We start from the raw sequence: 19,037 nt of genomic DNA on the forward strand, positions 1-19,037 counted from the left end.
CAATGTAAAGAGTTTCCATAAAACACATTCAGCCCTCATTCAACTCTGCTGTTCCTTCCGTAGCCAAGATCTGTCCTTCCAGTCAGCTTCTCAATCGGCCGTGCATGGTGATGCTTCCTCTTCCTGTCTCACTTCTTCATCCCTGAACCTTATTTCTGTTCCTGCCACACTGCTGACACCTCCATATGAAAGAAGAGATAGGACACACCCACTGGCCAAGCAATGGCTTTTTTGCAGTCATTTCCCTTGAAGTCTTCTGAGCAAATCATACTATTCATCAGGCTTCCCTTGAAACGCCTTCCTTCCTCCTCAGGATGCTATGAGGCTGCCAGTCTTAGTTACCCCCTGTACTTTCTGTCTTGCACATGGTTAATTATGCAATGCCAACATACAGTAAGACAATTCATCTGTAAAAATAAGATCTGAGTCCTAATTCTGGCTGCTCAGGCATGAGCTCCTTTGGGGAACAATCATACTTCACTATGTGGAAAGCAAATCACTTCCACTTACTGTTTTAAGAAACAATGTCAGAGTGATAATACTTCAAATAGAAAAACATCATGCAGCATACAATTGTTTGTATCATTTAACTTATTGCATGTTTATGTCATCATTACGTATGAGAAAAGGTCCAAAAGCCAAGGGCAGAGAAAGTCTACAAGAAAGCATATGCAGCTGGAAGGTATGTGGAATAAAGATTCCTTTGTTACTTTATTCAACAGCCAGAATTTTCATCTAATGCTGTCATTAGCCCATCCTCTACCAGGTGAGGGTTACATTCTCCCTCCAGTTGAGGGTTATCGTGGAGTGCTGTTTTTCACTTTTTAAAATGGGTTAACTTGATATTTGAGCTGTATTTGGTCACCATCTACCCAGGTCCACACTCATCAAAGGTTAGCTGTTGTTTCATTGGAGAATCCAATATAAAATGTCTTGGCCTTCATATTTAAAAAGGATGTCTGTAAACTTAGATAATAGAAGAAAGTCACTTGGAATTACCCTGGGAGCTCTCCATGCCCTTCTTTCACAGGACACTTTGCACAGATCAGCATAAGTGTTGCCAGTTGTAATCAGCCACTATTGAAAGTCAGTCTCCTAAACTATTTAACATTAATCTATCAACTATAAAAATGCATTCTACATGTCAATGAATAGCAACTACAGCAAAAGGCTTTCTCAAAGACAACTTCAGTGAGCTCCTGCCTGCTGACCTCTGGTTCTTTCTTGAGGGCCCCTGCACAGACTGCCTTCGTGGGCCATCCCTGCCCTGGAAAGCTGGGTCTTCTTAGGGTTCTCTCATCTTTTTGGCCACCGTTTCTCTGGACATTCTTTTGTGGGTCCCACTTTCTGATTCTAAGCTATATTTCCCCGTGAAATTCTTCACCCATTGCTCTACTCTCTTTTTGATCTTTCAGTGTTTGCTGAGCGACCATATAAATGAATGAGTCCATTATCTCTCCTGAGATATTCTACCCTCGCTGAAAACCCAGGATATATAAAATTGATTCATAACCTTTCTCCAAGCCTAGCCTTCCCCTGCTTGAAGAGCTCCTTATCCAAAGAAAATAATCCAGACTCCTCAGTGTGGCTCTGGCGGCCACTGGAGCGATGGGCTACCATCTACCTTTCCAGCTTCACCCCAGGCCACTCTCCAGCTTCCTGTTCTTCTCACCATCAGCTCCTTTGTCCACTCAGCTCCTCCTGTATAGCATGAGCCAAGCCAACTTGTTCATCTGGATAACAGGTATCTTTGAAACATCACTGCCCCTTGATTACTTTCTGTAACACACCTGTCCACCTTCTCAGATTCATTAACAGCTCACCTACCTGACCCACCAGCACTTGACCTATACCTCTGCTATTGCATTTACAAAGGACTATTATTTGTTTAGACGTCTGTTTTCCTCCTGGGCTTGAGAATTCCTCAAGTGTGGAACAGTTTTTGTGACCCCAGCACAGCCCACAGATCCTAGGAAGCTTTGGCCCCTCATCTTCACCGAACTGAATGGAAATGGCTCCAAATCGGGATTGAAAACTAGTTCCTTTTTGTTTCTCCTTCTCTCAACAAATATTGATTCTTCTTATATAATTTTACTTATAATTATTCTTTCTTTTGAGTCTCACTGTGTCCATTTTAGTTCCAGCCCTTTTGCTTTTATTTTTTTTTACTTTATCTTATTTTTTATTTATTTACTTTTAATAGATTTAATATTTAGTGTTGATAGTATTACAGATGTCCCCCATTTTCCCCCCATTGGACCCCTCCATCCCATTTCCGCTCCCTTCCCAAGCCTTCCCACACTATCATTTGTCCATGGGCTATGCATATATGCATATCAGTTCTTTAATTAATCTCTTCCCGCCCTCTCCCCCACTTCCCTCTGAAATTCATCAGTCTGTTGAATGTGTCAATGTCTCTGGATCTGTTTTGTTCATCAGTTTATTTTGTTCATTAGATTCCACATATAAGTGAGATCATGAGATACTTGTCTTTCTCTGACTGGCGTATTTTGCTTAGCATAATACTCTCCAGATCCATCCATGCTGTCCCAAAGGGTAAGAGAATCCTCTTTCTCACAGCTGCATAGAATTCCATGGTTTAAATGTACAACAGCTTTTTTATCCACTCATCTACTGATGGGCACTTGGGCTGTTTCCAGATCTTAGCTATTGTAAATTGCACGGCTGTGAACATAGGGGTGCATAAGTTCTTTCTTAATGGTGTTTCAGGTTTCTTAGGATATATTCCAAGAAGTGGGATCACTGGGTTAAATGGTGGTTCCATTTTTTAATTTTTTGAGGAAACTCCTTATTGTTTTTCATAGTGACTGCACCAGTCTGCATTTTTACCAGCAGTGTTCTAGTGTTCCCCTTTCTCCACATCCTCGCCAGCATATGTCATTTGTTGATTTGTTGATGGTAGCCATTCTGACAGGAGTGAGGTGATATCTCATTGTGGTTTTAATTTGCATCTCTCTGATGATTAGTGACTTTGAGCATTTTTTCATGTCTCTTGGCCATCTGTAGTTCCACCTTGGAGAAATGTCTATTTAGGTACTTTGCCCATTTTTATTTTTATATTTTTTTGTTATTTTAAAATTTATCTTTATTGTTAAAAGTATTACAGGTGTCCTATTTTTTCTCCCCAATTAACCCCCTCCACCTCCCTCCCACCCCCTTCCCAGGCTTTTATCCCGTTATTGACTGAGTCCATGGGTTATGCATATATGCATATAACTTCTTTGGTTAATCTCTTCCCACCCTCCACTCCCCTTCCCTCTTTCCTCTGAAATATGATCGTCTGTTGCATGGGTCAATGTCTCTGTATCTTTTTAGTTCGTCAGATTCTTTTGTTCATTAGCTTCTTCTTAAAGGAGACCCTTCAACATTTCATGTAGTACTGGTCTGGTGGTGATGAACTCCTTTAGCTTTTTCTTATCTGAGAAGCTCTTTATCTGACCTTCCGTTCTAAATGATAGCTTTGCTGGGTAGAGCAATTTTGGTTGTAGGTCCTTTTTTTTCATCACTTTGAATATTTTTTGCCATTCCCTTCTGGCCTGCAAAGTTTCTGTTGAGAAACCAGTTGACAGTTGTATGGGTGTTCCCTTGTAGGTAACTATCTGCTTTTCTCTTGCTGCTTTTAAGATTCTCTGTTTGTCTTTAACCTTTGGTATTTTAATTATGATGTGTCTTGCTGTGGGCCTCTTTGGGTTCCTCTTGTTTGGGACCATCTGTGCTTCCTGGACTTGTAAGTCTATTTCTTTCCCTAGGTCAGGGAAGTTTTCTGTCATTATTTTTTCAAATAGATTTTCAATTTCTTGCTCTCTTTCTTCCCCTTCTGGCACCCCAATAATACAAATGTTGGGTCTCTTGAAGTTGTCCCATAGGCTCTTTATACTATCTTCATATTTCTGGGTTCTTTTTTCTTTTTGCTCTTCTGGTTGGGTGTTTTTTGTTTCTTCATGTTCCAAATTGCTCATTTGATTCTCAGAATCCTCTACTCTACTGTTGATTCCCTGTAAATTATTCTTCATTTCAGTTCATGTAGCCTTCATTTCAAATTGGTCGTTTATTGTCATCGATTTTCTCAATTATTTTCATCATACTCTTACTAATATCCTTGAGCATCCTTATAACCATTATTCTGAACTCTGTATCTGTTAGCCTGCTTGGGCCTGTTTCATTTAGTTCCTCTTCTAGAGATTTCTTCTGTTCTTTCCTTTGTGACATGTTTCTTTGCCTCCACATTTTGGCTGTTTCCAGCTGTTTGTTTCTATGTATTAGGTAGAGCTGCTATGTCTCCTGGAGTTTGTAGAGTGGCTTTGTGTAGTAGGTGTCCTGTAGGGTCCAGTGGCTCAGCCTCCCCAGTCACCTGAGCTGGGCCTTCTAGGTGCTCCCCTGTGTGGGTTGTGTGCTCTGACCTGTTGTAGTTGAGTCTTGGTTGCTGTTGGGGTCACTGAGAGGAATTGGCCCCCCGGCCAATCAGTTGTGAGGACCAGCTGGAACTACAGCCAAAGAGCTGCTGTGCTGGTGATACCCTTATGGAGCAGGATTTACTTCAATGGAGCTTTGGTGTTCACCAAGTGTGCCCCTTAAGTGTGTCACTCGTGGATGTGGTAGGGTTGTAATCCAACGTGGTAGAGTCTGACCACCAGGTGCACTGTCTTTGGGGCCTCCCGGGAGGTGTAAAGTCAGCCTCTGCCAGTGCTTTGCCCAGGGCCACCCAGCATGAGCTACACAGCAAACCATAGTTGGCTGTTACTTGTGCTGGGCTTGGAGGTGTCCAGGAGAGGCCAAGCTATGAGCCAATGCAGGCTGCCACTAGTGCCAGGCCTGGGGCCACTTATCAAGCTGTATGGGGCCCGCTGCTGCTTGTTTGAGAGATTTTAGGAAAGTCCTAAACATAAGGCTCGAGAGGCCACTTGCATAAAAAAGCCACTGGAAACGGCTTTGATGAGTTTGCAAGTAGGGAGGGGCGGGGTCTCCTGGAATCACCCACCGGGGAGGGGCCAAAGGTGTGAGTCAGGTGCTAGCCATTCAAATATGGCACCTGCCTGCTGGCTCTGTGGGGGAGGGTTCACCCAGGGAGCAATGGCCTCTGCCAGCTCTTCTGCCTGGGAGAAAGCTGCCCCTCCATCTCTCGCCCCAATTTCAGGCAGGTTAGTTCCTCCCCAAATGTCCCAGGTTCCTTTCAAGCTGCTGCCGGGCATTGGGGCTCAGAGGGAGCGCGTCTGAGTGAGTCCATGCGCTGGCCCTTTAAGAGGAAAGCCTGGGACTCCAGCAGCCTCTGAGACCCTTAGTGACCGTCCCCGCTGGTTTCACAGCCGGAAGTTGTGGGGACATCTCTTCCGGGCCCTGGAGCCCTGGGCTGGGGGGCCTGATGTGGGGCTGGGACCGCTCACTCCTCCAGGAAACCTCCACCACTGAAATATTCCTCCTGGGTTTAAACCATGGCACCGGCTATGGGCCTGCGGCCGAGTCTCCACATTCAGTCCTGATCTGCCGGCATCTCCGCCCCTCTTTCCGGTCTCGATGCTTCTTCAGTTCCCTCCTTGAAGGGCTTCTGTTCAGCCAGATTTCAGGAGGTTCTGAGTGATGGTTGGTCTGTATTTTAGTTGCAATTTTGATGTGGTTGTGGGAGGCGGCGGGCACAGCTGCCATCTTCTTTCTCTGTGCCCATTTTTAAATTGGATTGTTTGTCTTCCTTTGAAGTTGTATGAGTTCCTTATATGTTTTGAATATTAACCCCTTATCAGATGTATCATTGGCCAATATGTTCTCCCATACAGTGGGCTCCCTTTGCATTTTGTTGCTGGTTTCTTTTGCTGTGCAGAAGCTTTTTATTTTGATGGAGTCCCATTTGTGTATTTTCTCCTTTGTTTCTCTTGCCCTAGGAGATGTATTGGCAAACATATTGCTCTGAAAGATGTCTGAAATTTTTGCTGCCTATGTTTTCTTCTAGGATTTTTATGGTTTCACGACTTACATTTAAGTTTTTTATCTATTTTGAGTTTATTTTTGTGCATACACAAAAATAAGTTACATACTTATAACTTATAAGTATATAACTTATAAGTTGGTGGTCTAGTTTCATTGTTTTTGCAGAGTTCTGGCCCTTTTAATTTCAAATCTTTATCAATGCCCAACCTCCCCAGATGTCTCCATGCTTCAAAAATCTCTCTGTTCATGAACACGGTTTCCTTGGAGTAACATCAAGTTGCCACTATGATCACTTTGATCCTAGCATGTATGAGACTAGGCCCCACCCACTGGTATTAAGGTCTCCCACAGTCTGGTCCCTTCCTACCTGATCTCTCCCACACTGGAGGTAAATTTTGTGTTTCAGTAGAAAAGTATGCATTGGTTAGCACACATCTCTCTCTAGGGGTTACCTGATTCTGAGTCTAGGGGGGCCCTGTACCTTTTGAGCTATTTAAAAACTGTGTGTATGGTGGATAGCTGATGGCAATGCAAAATAATGCCTGTTTATAGTTGGAAAAAATTCTGTCTGGTAAGTTCAACTGACTTCCCTCTCCCACTGTGGAAGAAGCCAGTTGTGCCTCTGTTTGCACATTCATTTCAACATTCCTGATTTATGAACGTGTCTGTTTTTTATACTCTTTTCTAAACTGTTTGTAATGTTCCTCTTTAATAATGAGTTAGGTAAATTCTTTGGCACATGTTCATTTTATATTTCAATGAGTGATGAAGTTGCCTTTTTCTGAAGGTTATTCTTTAACAATACACGACTCTGCTCAACTAAATTGATCCATTTGTCAACCCCCCAGATAACTTATAATGCCATTTTTCTGTTCAGGGCCTTTGCATAAAATGTTCCTTTCTTCTGAAGTTTCCTATCCTCCTCACCAACACCCAGTGAAATCCTATTAGTCCCATTGTGTTAGGCACCTGAAAAACTATGTCTGCCTCTTCTAGAAAGCATTTTCTAGTCACCTGGCCCTGAAGTACATGTCTTCTGTCCCCTGAAGTGTCATAATGTTTATTATCTGCACCATTCATGTGACACTTTTTATACAAGAGGGCCCATGTCAGAGCTGTTAGTGCACTACCTTGTCATCTGCAAAGCAGGAACCATATCCTTACATCTCTTTGTCCCAGCAGAGCTGAGTGCACGTATCTACACACACATGCACACAGAGACACACTTAATAAATGTTTGCCAAAATAAAGAACTTATTACCAGGACAATTTTTCACTCACCTCATTGTCTAAGCCCTGACCATTAATTTAGGCATTTAAAATAAATTAATGACAGTATACATTTTCAAAATGCTGTTGGAAATCTCTTCTACCTTTATTAATGCTCACCACTGGTAAGACTTCCTTGCTAGCAGAGGCTGGAAGCCCTCCCTGGGCTCTCAAGGGCAGGGCACAGTTTACTCTGCTGGTCCTTCCATCCTGGAGCTGACTCACTAGCCTGAGGCTATAATTTATCCTATTACACACGTCTACTTTGTCTCTACTGCTAGGCTAGGGGCCTCTCCAGGGCAGGCACCATGCTTCCTTCACATTTATTTCTACAAGTGAGAGTAATGCTTGATACATGGTAGCCACATAGTAGGTGCTGTGTAAGAATGTGTCAAGTTTATATTCATGAAATTTGTAAAAAATGAAATTCTAAAATTAAGGGCACAAATTTCTAGCTCTCCAATGTGCAAAGCTGTCACTAGGTTGACTTGCTCCCACTAATACAGTGCTTTAAAAAGCTAATCTTATTTAGACATCTTGTCACTTATGAAACAATAAGGCTTTTTTCTAAGTCTATTCTATACAGGGTTAGTTTGTAATTAGGTTAAGTTGAGAAGTATTAAACCAATAGTTAATTAAATATAAAAGAAATTGAAAAGTTAAGGAAACATGAGCTTTAATCTCCCTCTCTCTCCCCGCCATGTATATGTGTGTGTGTGTGTGCGCGCACACACACACACACACACACACACACACACATTTAAATTTAAACTGGACAATTTGACCAATTCTAGGAGAATTCCACAGTGGAACAACAGAGATATAGAACTGAAAACAGTAATCTCTAGTGGGCATTTTGGCAAAAACAGGCTATCTAATATTTAGTGGAGACAGGTTGTATAGAATCTCCCCAATCCTTCTTATAGCTATATGTGGCCATGTGATTAAGATCTGGCCAACTAGATATAATCAGAAGTGCTATGTGTAATGCTGGGATATTGTTTTTTTGTTATTACTTGTTTTTTCCCTCTAATTCTTTTTCCATTTCTCCTTCCTGCTGCCTGAAATCCACATGCAATTGCTGAGCTCCAGAAGTCCAAATGGGCCATAAGATGACCTTGGGAATGCATGCCATACACAGAAAAAAAAAATATATTGATACTGAGCTGATATTTTTATACTGCTCAAACATGAGAAAAACTTCTGTCTTGTTTGAGCTACTGTTGTTTTATATGTCATTTGCACCCAAACCTAATCTTAACTGATACAGGTCTCTGATCCTTCACTTGTTGAAAACACCCCTCTGAATCCTCACCAACTTAGGTCTTAGAAATATAAGCATGTTGGAGTGTGAAGATCACATGCTTCATAGTCAGAAAAATAAGGATTCCAGTCTTTGCACCTTCAGGCTTTCATCATAGAGTCCTGGGCAACCTCTTTGTGACTCATTCCCATTAAATGTAATACAGAGATAATGCTAATAATGAGACCTTCTGGGGGTTCTTGGAAGTACTGAGTGATATCAGATCAGATAATACGTGAGAAGGGGCTTGGTAAATTATCAAGGATTATATGATTTTAAAAGTTTGTTTCTATTTCTAGAAAGTGCAAAATAAATTATAAGCTTGTTAAGTGGAGGAGGAAACAGGGCCACCCAGGATGAGGCACTGAAAGTTGTAGAAGCCCAGCTTCTGTAGTGTATCATTCACGCCAGTGAAATTTCAAAGGAGGAAACTGAAAAAAATATTCTCTAAAAGGGACCAGTTGGATGCTGTCCACAGGATGTACTCAGCATACTGCCTCTCCTAAGTAAGGTAAGTACTGAATAAATGTGGCTTCTACTATTACTACTGTTTCCACCATTACAGCAATGGCATCTATACCAGGCAAGGTGGCATCACAAGCATGCTCTTTTCTCATAGACAGACCTCTATGTCAATCTGAATTAAAATCCTACTGCATGCAGTCAGAAAAGGGGGAATTACATTACTTGAACATTTAATATGAAAAGACTGAGAGAGCCTGATATATTTATTCATGGCCTTGCCAATAGAGCCACAATTCTGATAGTTTGCTGTCAAAATAGAGGCTGGGTATTTTCAAAGATGACTATGTTGACTTTTTGTCATTGAATCCACGGGTGGACCAACTTCAGTCATGTTTCCATGTGGCCTGGGATAGACTTTGTAGGTTGCCTTCTCTCACTGTTCATGTGTACATTTATGGTTTAATGATGAGGGGATAATTGTATGGGTCTTATTTGAAAGTTACCAGTGACCATCTCACTACTGGGTCCCTCCTGAATATGTAGAGATGTGTTACAGATCAGTGCTTCTCAAGCTAAAATATGTGTCTGGGTCACCTGGGGATCTCATTAAGCTGCAGACTCTAATTCAGTAGCTCTGGGGCAGGACAAAGATTCTGCATTGCAATATTTTGAGCAGCAAGATCAAAAGTATTACAGCTAATTAAGTGGCAAAGTGGGCATTTAAGCCCAGGTCTGTCAAATTCCAAAGGCTATCTTTTCCACAATGCTGAAATGCAGAACTAGAGTGCTGAAAATAAATGAGATTGTGTTTAAGCCAAATTATTTAAGATAACTATTATCTGCAATGTTAAAATTTAGAAGTACTGTTTCCCCAGAGAATTAAGAAAGAGGCACATTAAGCTGGGGGAAAAATAACATCATATTTTTAATAGGTTTAATCTTTATTGTTAAAAGTATTACAGATGTCTCCCTTTTCCCTCTGTTGGCTTCCTCCACCCCACTCCCACCACCTCCCTAAGCCTCATGTTTTCTGAGGAAAGGACAGTGAGGATCTAACAGGATAGAGATGAAGTATACAAAATAGAATGAAAAATTATGAAAGGCAGACGATAAATATTTACATTCTTAAAGAGGACAGAGAGAGCCACAATTTGCCACATGTCCAAAATAATGACCCCAAACATTCACCTGGGGTCTCCGACCACGCAAGCATCCACCAGGTGACAACTGAGGATGATAGGACTAGAGAAGACAGCTCCATGACATGAAGGGAGAGCACACTCCATTTCAGCATCATCCCAGAAAACAGCCAGCTCTGCCAGCAACCATGCAAACTTGGACCCACAGCAGCCTTCGGAGACTGGCTGTGAGCATGAACATGTAGCACGAACAGCTTATAAAATACAAAATGGAGGTTTTTGTCTCTACAGTCAGCCCTTACATTTTTGGTTAGTCCTCAAAAGAGTCTGGACTTTATGGGCCAGAGAATTTTCCTCTTGATTCTGCATTAAAGACAGTTTCAAAGCCTTGCAGAGAGTGTACTCCCTGTGTGTTCTCCATGAGACAATAAAACCCCACTATATTAGATCAAGCCACGGTGCTTTTAGGAGTATTTTATCTCTGCTGTTGGCACTGAGTATTTTGAGAAGAACATGCTATCCTTTCTCTCGTTTACTGCAGAAGTTCAGGAATACCACAAACACATTTCCAACTTCCCTGTTGTCCTGTTATCCTTCATTCTTCAACACACCTACAGCCTTCCTGAACTTACTGAACCAGAATGTGCCAGATTTGGTTATTACCTACCATTTAGAGTGGGAGGTCCTTTTACTAGTCCTGATCTATTTTCAAAGAACTTTCTTTGTATTTACTTCGTCTTGTTTTGTTCATGTATCACCTTGATTAGCACCTAAATTACTATACTGTTTTATAATTATGGTTTAGGTGGTTTCTCTCTCCCAGGATTGTGAATTCTTGAAGGGCTAACACTTGTCCTAGATTTTGTCACACCAGTGCCTAGCACTGTGTCAAGCAAATAGTAGGCATTCAAGACAATATAGTATGAAAACTATTAACTCCAGTGCAGAGATCTGATCATCACAGCACAGTGAGTCTTCATTTAATGTCCTTGATAGGTTCTGCAACTTTAAGCACAATGATGTATATTATAAAACCAATTTTACCATAGAATAATTGATATAAACAAGAGTTAAGTTTCTACAGCATCTCATCAACATTATAAGGAAATGACATTGAATGAAATCATGTTATTCGAGGACCTGCTGCATAGTTTATTCAGAAGAATCTCAATAAGTTTTTAAATGGAAGTTCCTTTATCTTTTTTCAGCTTGTTTAATTCTGATATACAAAGATTTAGGAAACAATCAATTGAGGGCCTACTCATATTATTCCAACACTTCCCAGTTCTTTGTGATTTAAATCAATAGACATTTACTGAACGTCTCCTTTGAGACACAGCTGTAAACAAGCTACAGAATCAGCTCCCAAGACCACACCCCACCCTCTGTGAGGAAGCTCGGACTTTTGTATACTTGAAAATAACTAAAAACCAGACTATAACATATGTAACATGTCACATACTTGATCAAATTGGGGATCTTCTCCACGTTGTAGGGATTTCGTCAATGGCTTTTCCTAACAAGAAAAAGAATATGTACAAGAAATTAGAGGCTCTTAAATATTACAAAAGAATTGCCATTATTGTTATAATTTTTCTCATCTGTTTCTCCCATTATGGGATGAAGAGCAACAGTTTTCAAATAAGAACTTCCCTTACTATTCTAACTTTAACTCATAGTATTTGATCTTTACTGTCATAATACTTTACAGATACCTTCTATTTAACCAAAACATTAAAAATCTAATGCTATAAATGATATTGCATTTTTCAATGGAAATCACATTGGAATAAAAACTGTGGAATTCATTTGACAAATTTTACTACCTATTTTGGGACTTGACAGACAATAAAAAGTTGAAAGTGATACACTAGTCCAAGCCCCTAGCTTTAGAAACAAAATAAGGTCTAATTATTAGTGTTGAGGAACAACCTACTAATCACACATTTACTGGTAATAATCAGTGAATTTGGGGCATGTTACTTGACTTGTACCATATCTAAATCTCTTTAGAAATAACCTGGGTAGTGATGAAGGTCTACAGAAATATTTTTTCCTATCATTACTTCTTTGTTTATATTAGAAAGCCTTACCTGACATTCTAGCATTTTATTACTATTAACTATTTATTCTTACCTGTTTCTTTTTTTTTTTGGTATGGAAGTTAATACTGATCCAAATTTGGTTTAGTGTTAGAAACCATGCAAAAGTTATATATCAAAAATAATGCTGCACTTTAACCAATGTAGATGTCCTAGGTAGACTACATTTACATTTTGCCAATCAGATAGACCCTCTCCTTGACTCACTTCTCCAACCTTCTCCTTTACCAGAAAAAAACCGCTATGTACCTAAGGTGGATGCAAGCCCCACCTTCACCGCCAGACTGAAGAATCTGAAGCTTTACCAAGAGTCATATGAGTCAATTACTCTGTTTCATTTGTAAAGTACACAGCTTAAAAATGTGTATTTATCTAAAACAAAGAGAATACTGGGTTCTTAAGGGCTAACCAACATTTTTCTCTTCAAAGCACACTGTCTAGAACGTGCTAGTGGGAGAGGGAATACAAAAACATGCCTGAGGGCAAGGAAGAGTGATGAAAGTAGCAACAGGTTAAGCTGATTGGTCAACAACAAGGTGCAGCCTGGCTGGGTGTGGCTCAGTCGACCTAGGATCCAGGAGATCATGGTTTGATTCCCAGTCAGGGCACATGCGCCGGGTTGCAGGCTCGATCCCCAGTGGGGGCATGCAGAAGGCAGCTGATCAATGACTTTCTCATCATTGATGTTTCTATCTCTCTCTCCCTCTCCCTTCCTCTCTCTGAAACCAATAAAGATATATATTTTTTAAAAAAGAACACAGGTGCAGCCATTACATTGCAAAGCATTCTCTGTATAAGTGGAGGTTATAATGTTATAATGTCATCTGAAGTTCTTTGTAGAACCAATTAAAATACAAGTATGAACATCAAGGAAGTGAAAATAGGTGGTGTCAAGTCCCACAAACATCCTTGGAACAATCGCAGTGTAGTAAACATTTCTACAGTGTTTTGTTGATTCAGCACCCCATGGGAACTGACAGCTAACAATGTGTCCAATGCTGTGTGTGGAGGAATGCTGACCAATACAGGGTTCCCGCCACTGGGGGGAGAGTCTGAAACGGTGAAAGCGGCCAATGACCTCTCAGGAGTGTAATCTGTACTTGTCCATTACTCAGTATCAGCCCAACTGCCACTTCCTCAGGGAAGCCCTTCTCCGTGTCCTCTCCCAACACCACGTCCAGACCCCTATTACATGCCTGCAAAGTTCCAAATACTTTTCCTTTCACATGCATCACAGTGTGGAATCATGTACAACCATGCATTCACCAGGATGAGCTGGGTGCCACCCCCACTAGGCTACAAGCTCCAGAAATGCCAGGGCCTCTGTTTCTCCCAGCACTAAGGTTAGAGGGCAGGGCATTGCTTGGTAATGGCCAAATATTTGTCACAGTAATCTAAGCCTAGGCCAATGACACCCAGTTTCATTAAATATGAGATCCTCTTATTTGTGTGTGTGCATTTTGTTGTAAGTTAAAAATGGTTTTAAGTACTTTTTATTGTGGCAAAATATACATAATGTACAATTTACCACTTTAACCATTTTTAAGTGTAAATTTCATTGGCATTAAGTACCTTCACAATGTTTTTCAACCATCAGGACCATCTATTTTATGAGGACTCCTTTTAATGTCAAAAATTTTCAAAGAATTCCCGACCACAAAACAGACTCACACCCCAAACATACATACATGATAACAATTCTATTTTAGTGTCTATTATATTTAAAACCATACATAATGACAGAGCTAGTACTATGACTTCAATGATACTTAAATTAATTTATTTTTAAATCCTCACCTGAGGATGTGGTTTTATTGATTTTAGAGAGAGGGAGGAAGGAAGAGAGAGAGAAGGAAGAGAGAGAAGAGAGAGAAACATCAATGTGAGAGAGAAACATCGATCGGTTGCCTCCCATATGTGCCCTGGCTGGGGATTGAACCTGAGACCTGAATATGTGCCCTGACTGGGAATCGAACCCACAACCTTTTGGTATACGAGATGACTCTCCAACCAACTGAGCTATGATACTTTTAAATGGCTTTGTTCTGTGATAGCAACAATACTCATTTTACATACATTAGGAAAATAGTAATACATCTACATTAGAGACCACAGTTTACTCAGCCAAGAGTTAGTGCTTGGCACACACGTGGACCTGTAAACCCTGCATTAACTCAGGAGCCCATACCTAGGGAACTGGTGGTTGTTCATCCACTATCACCTGAAAGGCAAGATCCTGCCACAGTGGATGAAGGCAGGTAACCATGTTCTAAAACACCCTGAAACTTCCCATGCCTAAAAGTTATTTTCCCCCACTAGTAATGGGGTGGGAATGCCAATAAACGTGATATTTTGTGCTTACACATATTTGCATACATATGAAGAAAGCAACATATTGCAAGTCTGTTTCTTTAGCAGGCAAAGTCTATGTGGTAAGTGGGTGTCATACACAAAAGTCAAGTTCATTTACCAATAACTTAGGTTCAGTGCTTCAATAAAATAACATACCACCACACTAAGTTTTCCTTAACTATTTTTACACTAATACCCTGTCTTCATCATACAAAGACTTAGTTTCAATGTCACTTCCCAGATTAAGCCCCTCGCCAGTTTTCCCTGGCAGAGTTGCTGGTTAGTTGCCACATGGCACTTGGATTGTATCTATTCTTGTCATCATTTCTATGGAATTGTAACTTGTCAATCTCTCACATTTCTAGTACACAGTTGAATTTATTATAAGGGTTTGTTAAGTGGCTGAACGTATCCCTATGCTATGAGGAATACAGCTTTGGGCACTGAGAATCAAGTTCACATTTTGCCATTTTCAAGATTACCTCTGCATCAGCATAGATTTTAGCAATGTTAGGAGGTTTAAGAGTAGACATGGAGAAGAGACTATCATGCTGGCTAAAATATAAAAAAGAAAAAGAAAGGACGAGGAAAGGAGGGAAGGAAAGAGAAAGAGGGAGAAGAGAGAGGAGGGCGGCAAGCCTGCTCAGCTCAGAAGACAGCCATCTGAACACAGGGCAGAGATCAGTAAGGTTTGTGCCCCTTTGAGAAAAGACAACTGCAGAGGTGAGGTTCTCCTTGAGGTGTTCTAAGGAGGAGACCAGCTGCATGGAATCCAGTATCTGCAAGAATCTAAGATCTGCACATTCCAGACATCCTGGTTCTCAAAGAGCGCTAAATAAGTAGTGCAGTGAAATGAACACAGAATAAACAGTGGGTATTGAAAGAACAAGTGGAAATGGAGGCTCTCAGGGGAGGCTCAAAATAACCATCCCATTCGTCCAGTAAGAACCTTGTGCTTTGTACGCTTTTAAAATTTGTCTTGGTTTTATATTTTGGTACAATTGTATTTATTTACTGAAGGTTCATTGAGTTGAATGATACATTTTAAAAGAATAATCCTGAAAAACATGAATTTGGGGTAACAGATTCCTGAAAATTCTTAGTGGTCTGGAGCTGGAAGACGTTCACCTGTGACCCTGCCTTGCCCAGGAGCTCCAGCTCACTAGGTGACAGGGGACAAAAGAGGTGGCAAAGCTGAAACATTGGGAGACTCAGTATTGAACATCAGTGGCTGCTAATGGCCCCCCCAAACAGAAAACTAGACATTCAGCCTCTTCTGATGGAAGCAAGCGTTATAAAATAGTCTTGACAAAAAATAAATAAACAAATAAAAATCAAGCCTGTATCTGACCAAGCCTTTAGACATATTTCTAATTTTTAGGAAATATAGGAATGCTAAATAGAGGAATAAGTTACATTCTACTACAGGGATGCAATCAGCAATATCCAGCCTGAAGGAGAATGAATGAAAGATGTTTCTTCAATAAGTAAGTCGCAAGGGGGAGAAAAGAGAAATGGAGGGAGGTTCTACTGATTTTTTTAAAAAGCCTATTGCAATGCGTGGCTCTTATCTGGATCCTGATTCAAATAATCTGTTTTTAAAAAGTATAATGTTTCTGAGACCATTGGCAATTTGAACTCTACATATTTGATGATGTTAAGAGATTATTGTTAACTTTTTCGGTATAGCAATGCTATTGTAGTTTTGTTTTAAAAATAATCTTTATCTTTTAGAGATACATGCTTAAATACTAAGAGGTCATATGGTTTCTAGCATTCGCTTCAAATAATATTGGGGGGAGGTGCAAGGAGTGTGTAACAAACTGGCCATGAGTTGACAATTGTTGGAGATGATCACAGGGTTCATTATGCTGTCTTTCTACATGAGATGTTTGAAATTCTCCATTAAAAACTAAACAACAAAAACTAAAAATGGAAGAATATGATGCATCACTTCTGTCACTGTTTAACAAAAACAATCCCTTTTCAAAATAGTATGAGGCACTTCTTAAAACTTATTTCAACACCACTTACCCAACTTCTATATTTTCCTAATGGTGTTGCAGAAGGGACCCACTCTGCAGCTCTTCCCACATCCAGATAGGATTTGGGTGGCAAATATCTTGCCTGCTGTGAGATAAAGAGCACAGCTGTCCTGACCCACCCAAGTGGGACTTCTGTGGGTCATGAAGAGTGGTATAGGATTGACAAGTATTTCCACAGGAAAAGAGAGAGGTCCCTGTTTGTGCTTTTCACACCTGGGGAAGTTCCAACTGCCTCCACCCTCCTTAAGAAAATACAAACTCTAAAAGCTCTTTGTGTCCCTACCTACCTAAATCAGCAAGGAAAGCCATTGACTTTCACCTCAGTTTTCAAACCATTTCAGTGTATACTAGCTACATTTTCATTTTATAGTCTTTTCACACTGGGCCCCTCTGTAATCTGCAAGAGAGGAGATATCCATAAACGACAGGACATGGGCAGTTAGACAAGTCTAGAGAGAGTCTATGTATCAAAGGAGTTTTATTTGAGGGATACAAGGGGCTCATTTAATATATCACTTTCTGCTTCTGACATTTTACTGGCCTAAAAAAAAATTCCAAGTGTGCCCCATGCAGGTAGGACTTCATTAACCTAAAAAAGTTCCAAATTATTATTGCCCTCAGAGATATTTCAATAAACATGTAACCAAGCAATGCCATGAGAGTTAATGTGAGATTATTCAATTTTTCAAATATAACATCAACCTTTCTTAAGGTGCTATTTTAGTGTCTTATAATTAATACAACAGTTGATTCTAGTAGTTCAATGCTGGTAGGGTTGGAATCTGAGAAATTTGAGGTTGAATCGTAGGCCCCTTGTTTACAACACATGGACCTTACTTAGTCTCTTTAAACTTCAGTCATCTTTTGGGTAAAATAGGGATAAATATTACCAATCCACCTCATTAGAAATGAAATATGAATGGCACAGAGTATTCAACAATCAATAGTCCTTATGATTATTAAAATTTCTAACACCATTATTACTGGGATTAGATAAGATTAAAATGTGTGTCACCTTTTCTAATGCTCAGCAGCTGAAACTGAGCTCCACGTGTTTTGCTGGGGCAGTGCACGCCCATTAACATTAATTAAAGCTTTAGTTTTAGCTTCCATGATATTTCCAAGTGTAACTAGAAAGCTGTATTACAGAAAGTAGGAAAAATTATAAAGATTAATTGCCCTTCTCTCTTAAAAACCAAGCTCAATGTTATTACTATGACTTTAATTCTTAATACATAATTTAGAGAAAACCTTTTAATTTAATGGTGGGATGAGATAAAAACAACCAAGTTAAAAATTAAAAACAACCAATCACCACCACCAAACTTCTCCAGTCTGGAAACTATAGCGATTTTGATTATAAGAACATATTTACACATATCTAATTCAGGGTTTTGATAACATCAGTGGTGATATTCCATAATATGCATATTTGGTCTGCAAAGTTAATGAATTTTCAGAACTGAACCTCTACAATTGGGATCTCTCTTCACCAGAATGTGAGGAAAATAAGGAGTGAACTGTCCCATTCCCCTGGTCCCCTAGTGATAGTGCTCTTCAGAGCAAAGAGCTGGGCCAGCCATGCAACACCACTGAAGCCTTTCCTCTAACTACCAGTGCACCGTGGCAGGCCTCCTAGTTAGCCTGAACCAAAGGAAAATGGGCTCTAGGTATCTCCATGTGGGACACAGGTTTTTCTCTTCAGGTCTCATTTGTGCTAGCCTGGACTCAACTTCGGAAACAGATATATGGAGTGAGACAGAGGCCTCACAGTTCTGAATATACACTATTTCTCCCCAAAAGACTCTCCAGACATGAGGGGCAACCAGGGCCCCAGAGTCTGAATTGTCTTAAAAATATACTCTGGTCATTTTGATGACCTACAGGGATCACTGAACTTCCGGTGAAAATGGAGCACCCTTGATGCTTGACTCAGATTGCCCGTAGTACAAATGGACACCACTCCTGACATGCTGACCAACTTTCTAACAAGAACTAATGAGCACTATTAAGACCCTTGGAGACCTGTGGAAGTAGGGTGCTTATAGAAACTGACAGATTTGTCTTTTTTTTTTAGTCTATTCAGTTACCAAAATGAATTTTCTTAAACAAAACAATATATGCTGGTTTTCACCCAAAATCTTGGGGAAAGAAGTCCCAAGATCAAGAGAAGGATAATAGAGAGTACCTCAAATCAGCTAAAGGCACTAGCAAGTAAGATGCTGTGAAGTACCCAATGACATGAGATGAAATCTGGACGACTATTTGACACTTAAAAAAAATATATATATATCTTTATTGATTTCAGAGAGAGGAAAGCAGGGGGAGAGAGAGATAGAAACATCAATGATGAGAGAGTCATTGATCAAGCCCACAACCCGGGCATGTGCCCTGACCGGGAATCGAACCCTGATCGCCTGGG

At 40.3% G+C, this 19,037-nt stretch overlaps 1 protein-coding gene across 2 annotated transcripts in view; it reads right to left on the reverse strand.

The window, feature by feature from the left end:
• The window catches only part of FRY (FRY microtubule binding protein), a 505,671-nt gene that overhangs the window by 235,229 nt on the left and 251,405 nt on the right, over positions 1-19,037 (reverse strand). For both annotated transcript variants that reach the window (XM_087814426.1, XM_016213841.2), the window contains one exon: positions 11,579-11,632. In XM_087814426.1, coding sequence (XP_087670552.1) covers positions 11,579-11,632 — 54 coding nt within the window. The remainder of the gene's footprint in view (positions 1-11,578; positions 11,633-19,037) is intronic.

The sequence above is a fragment of the Miniopterus natalensis genome, chromosome 2 (assembly GCF_054644295.1).
Source record: "Miniopterus natalensis isolate mMinNat1 chromosome 2, mMinNat1.hap1, whole genome shotgun sequence".
NCBI lineage: Eukaryota > Metazoa > Chordata > Mammalia > Chiroptera > Miniopteridae > Miniopterus > Miniopterus natalensis.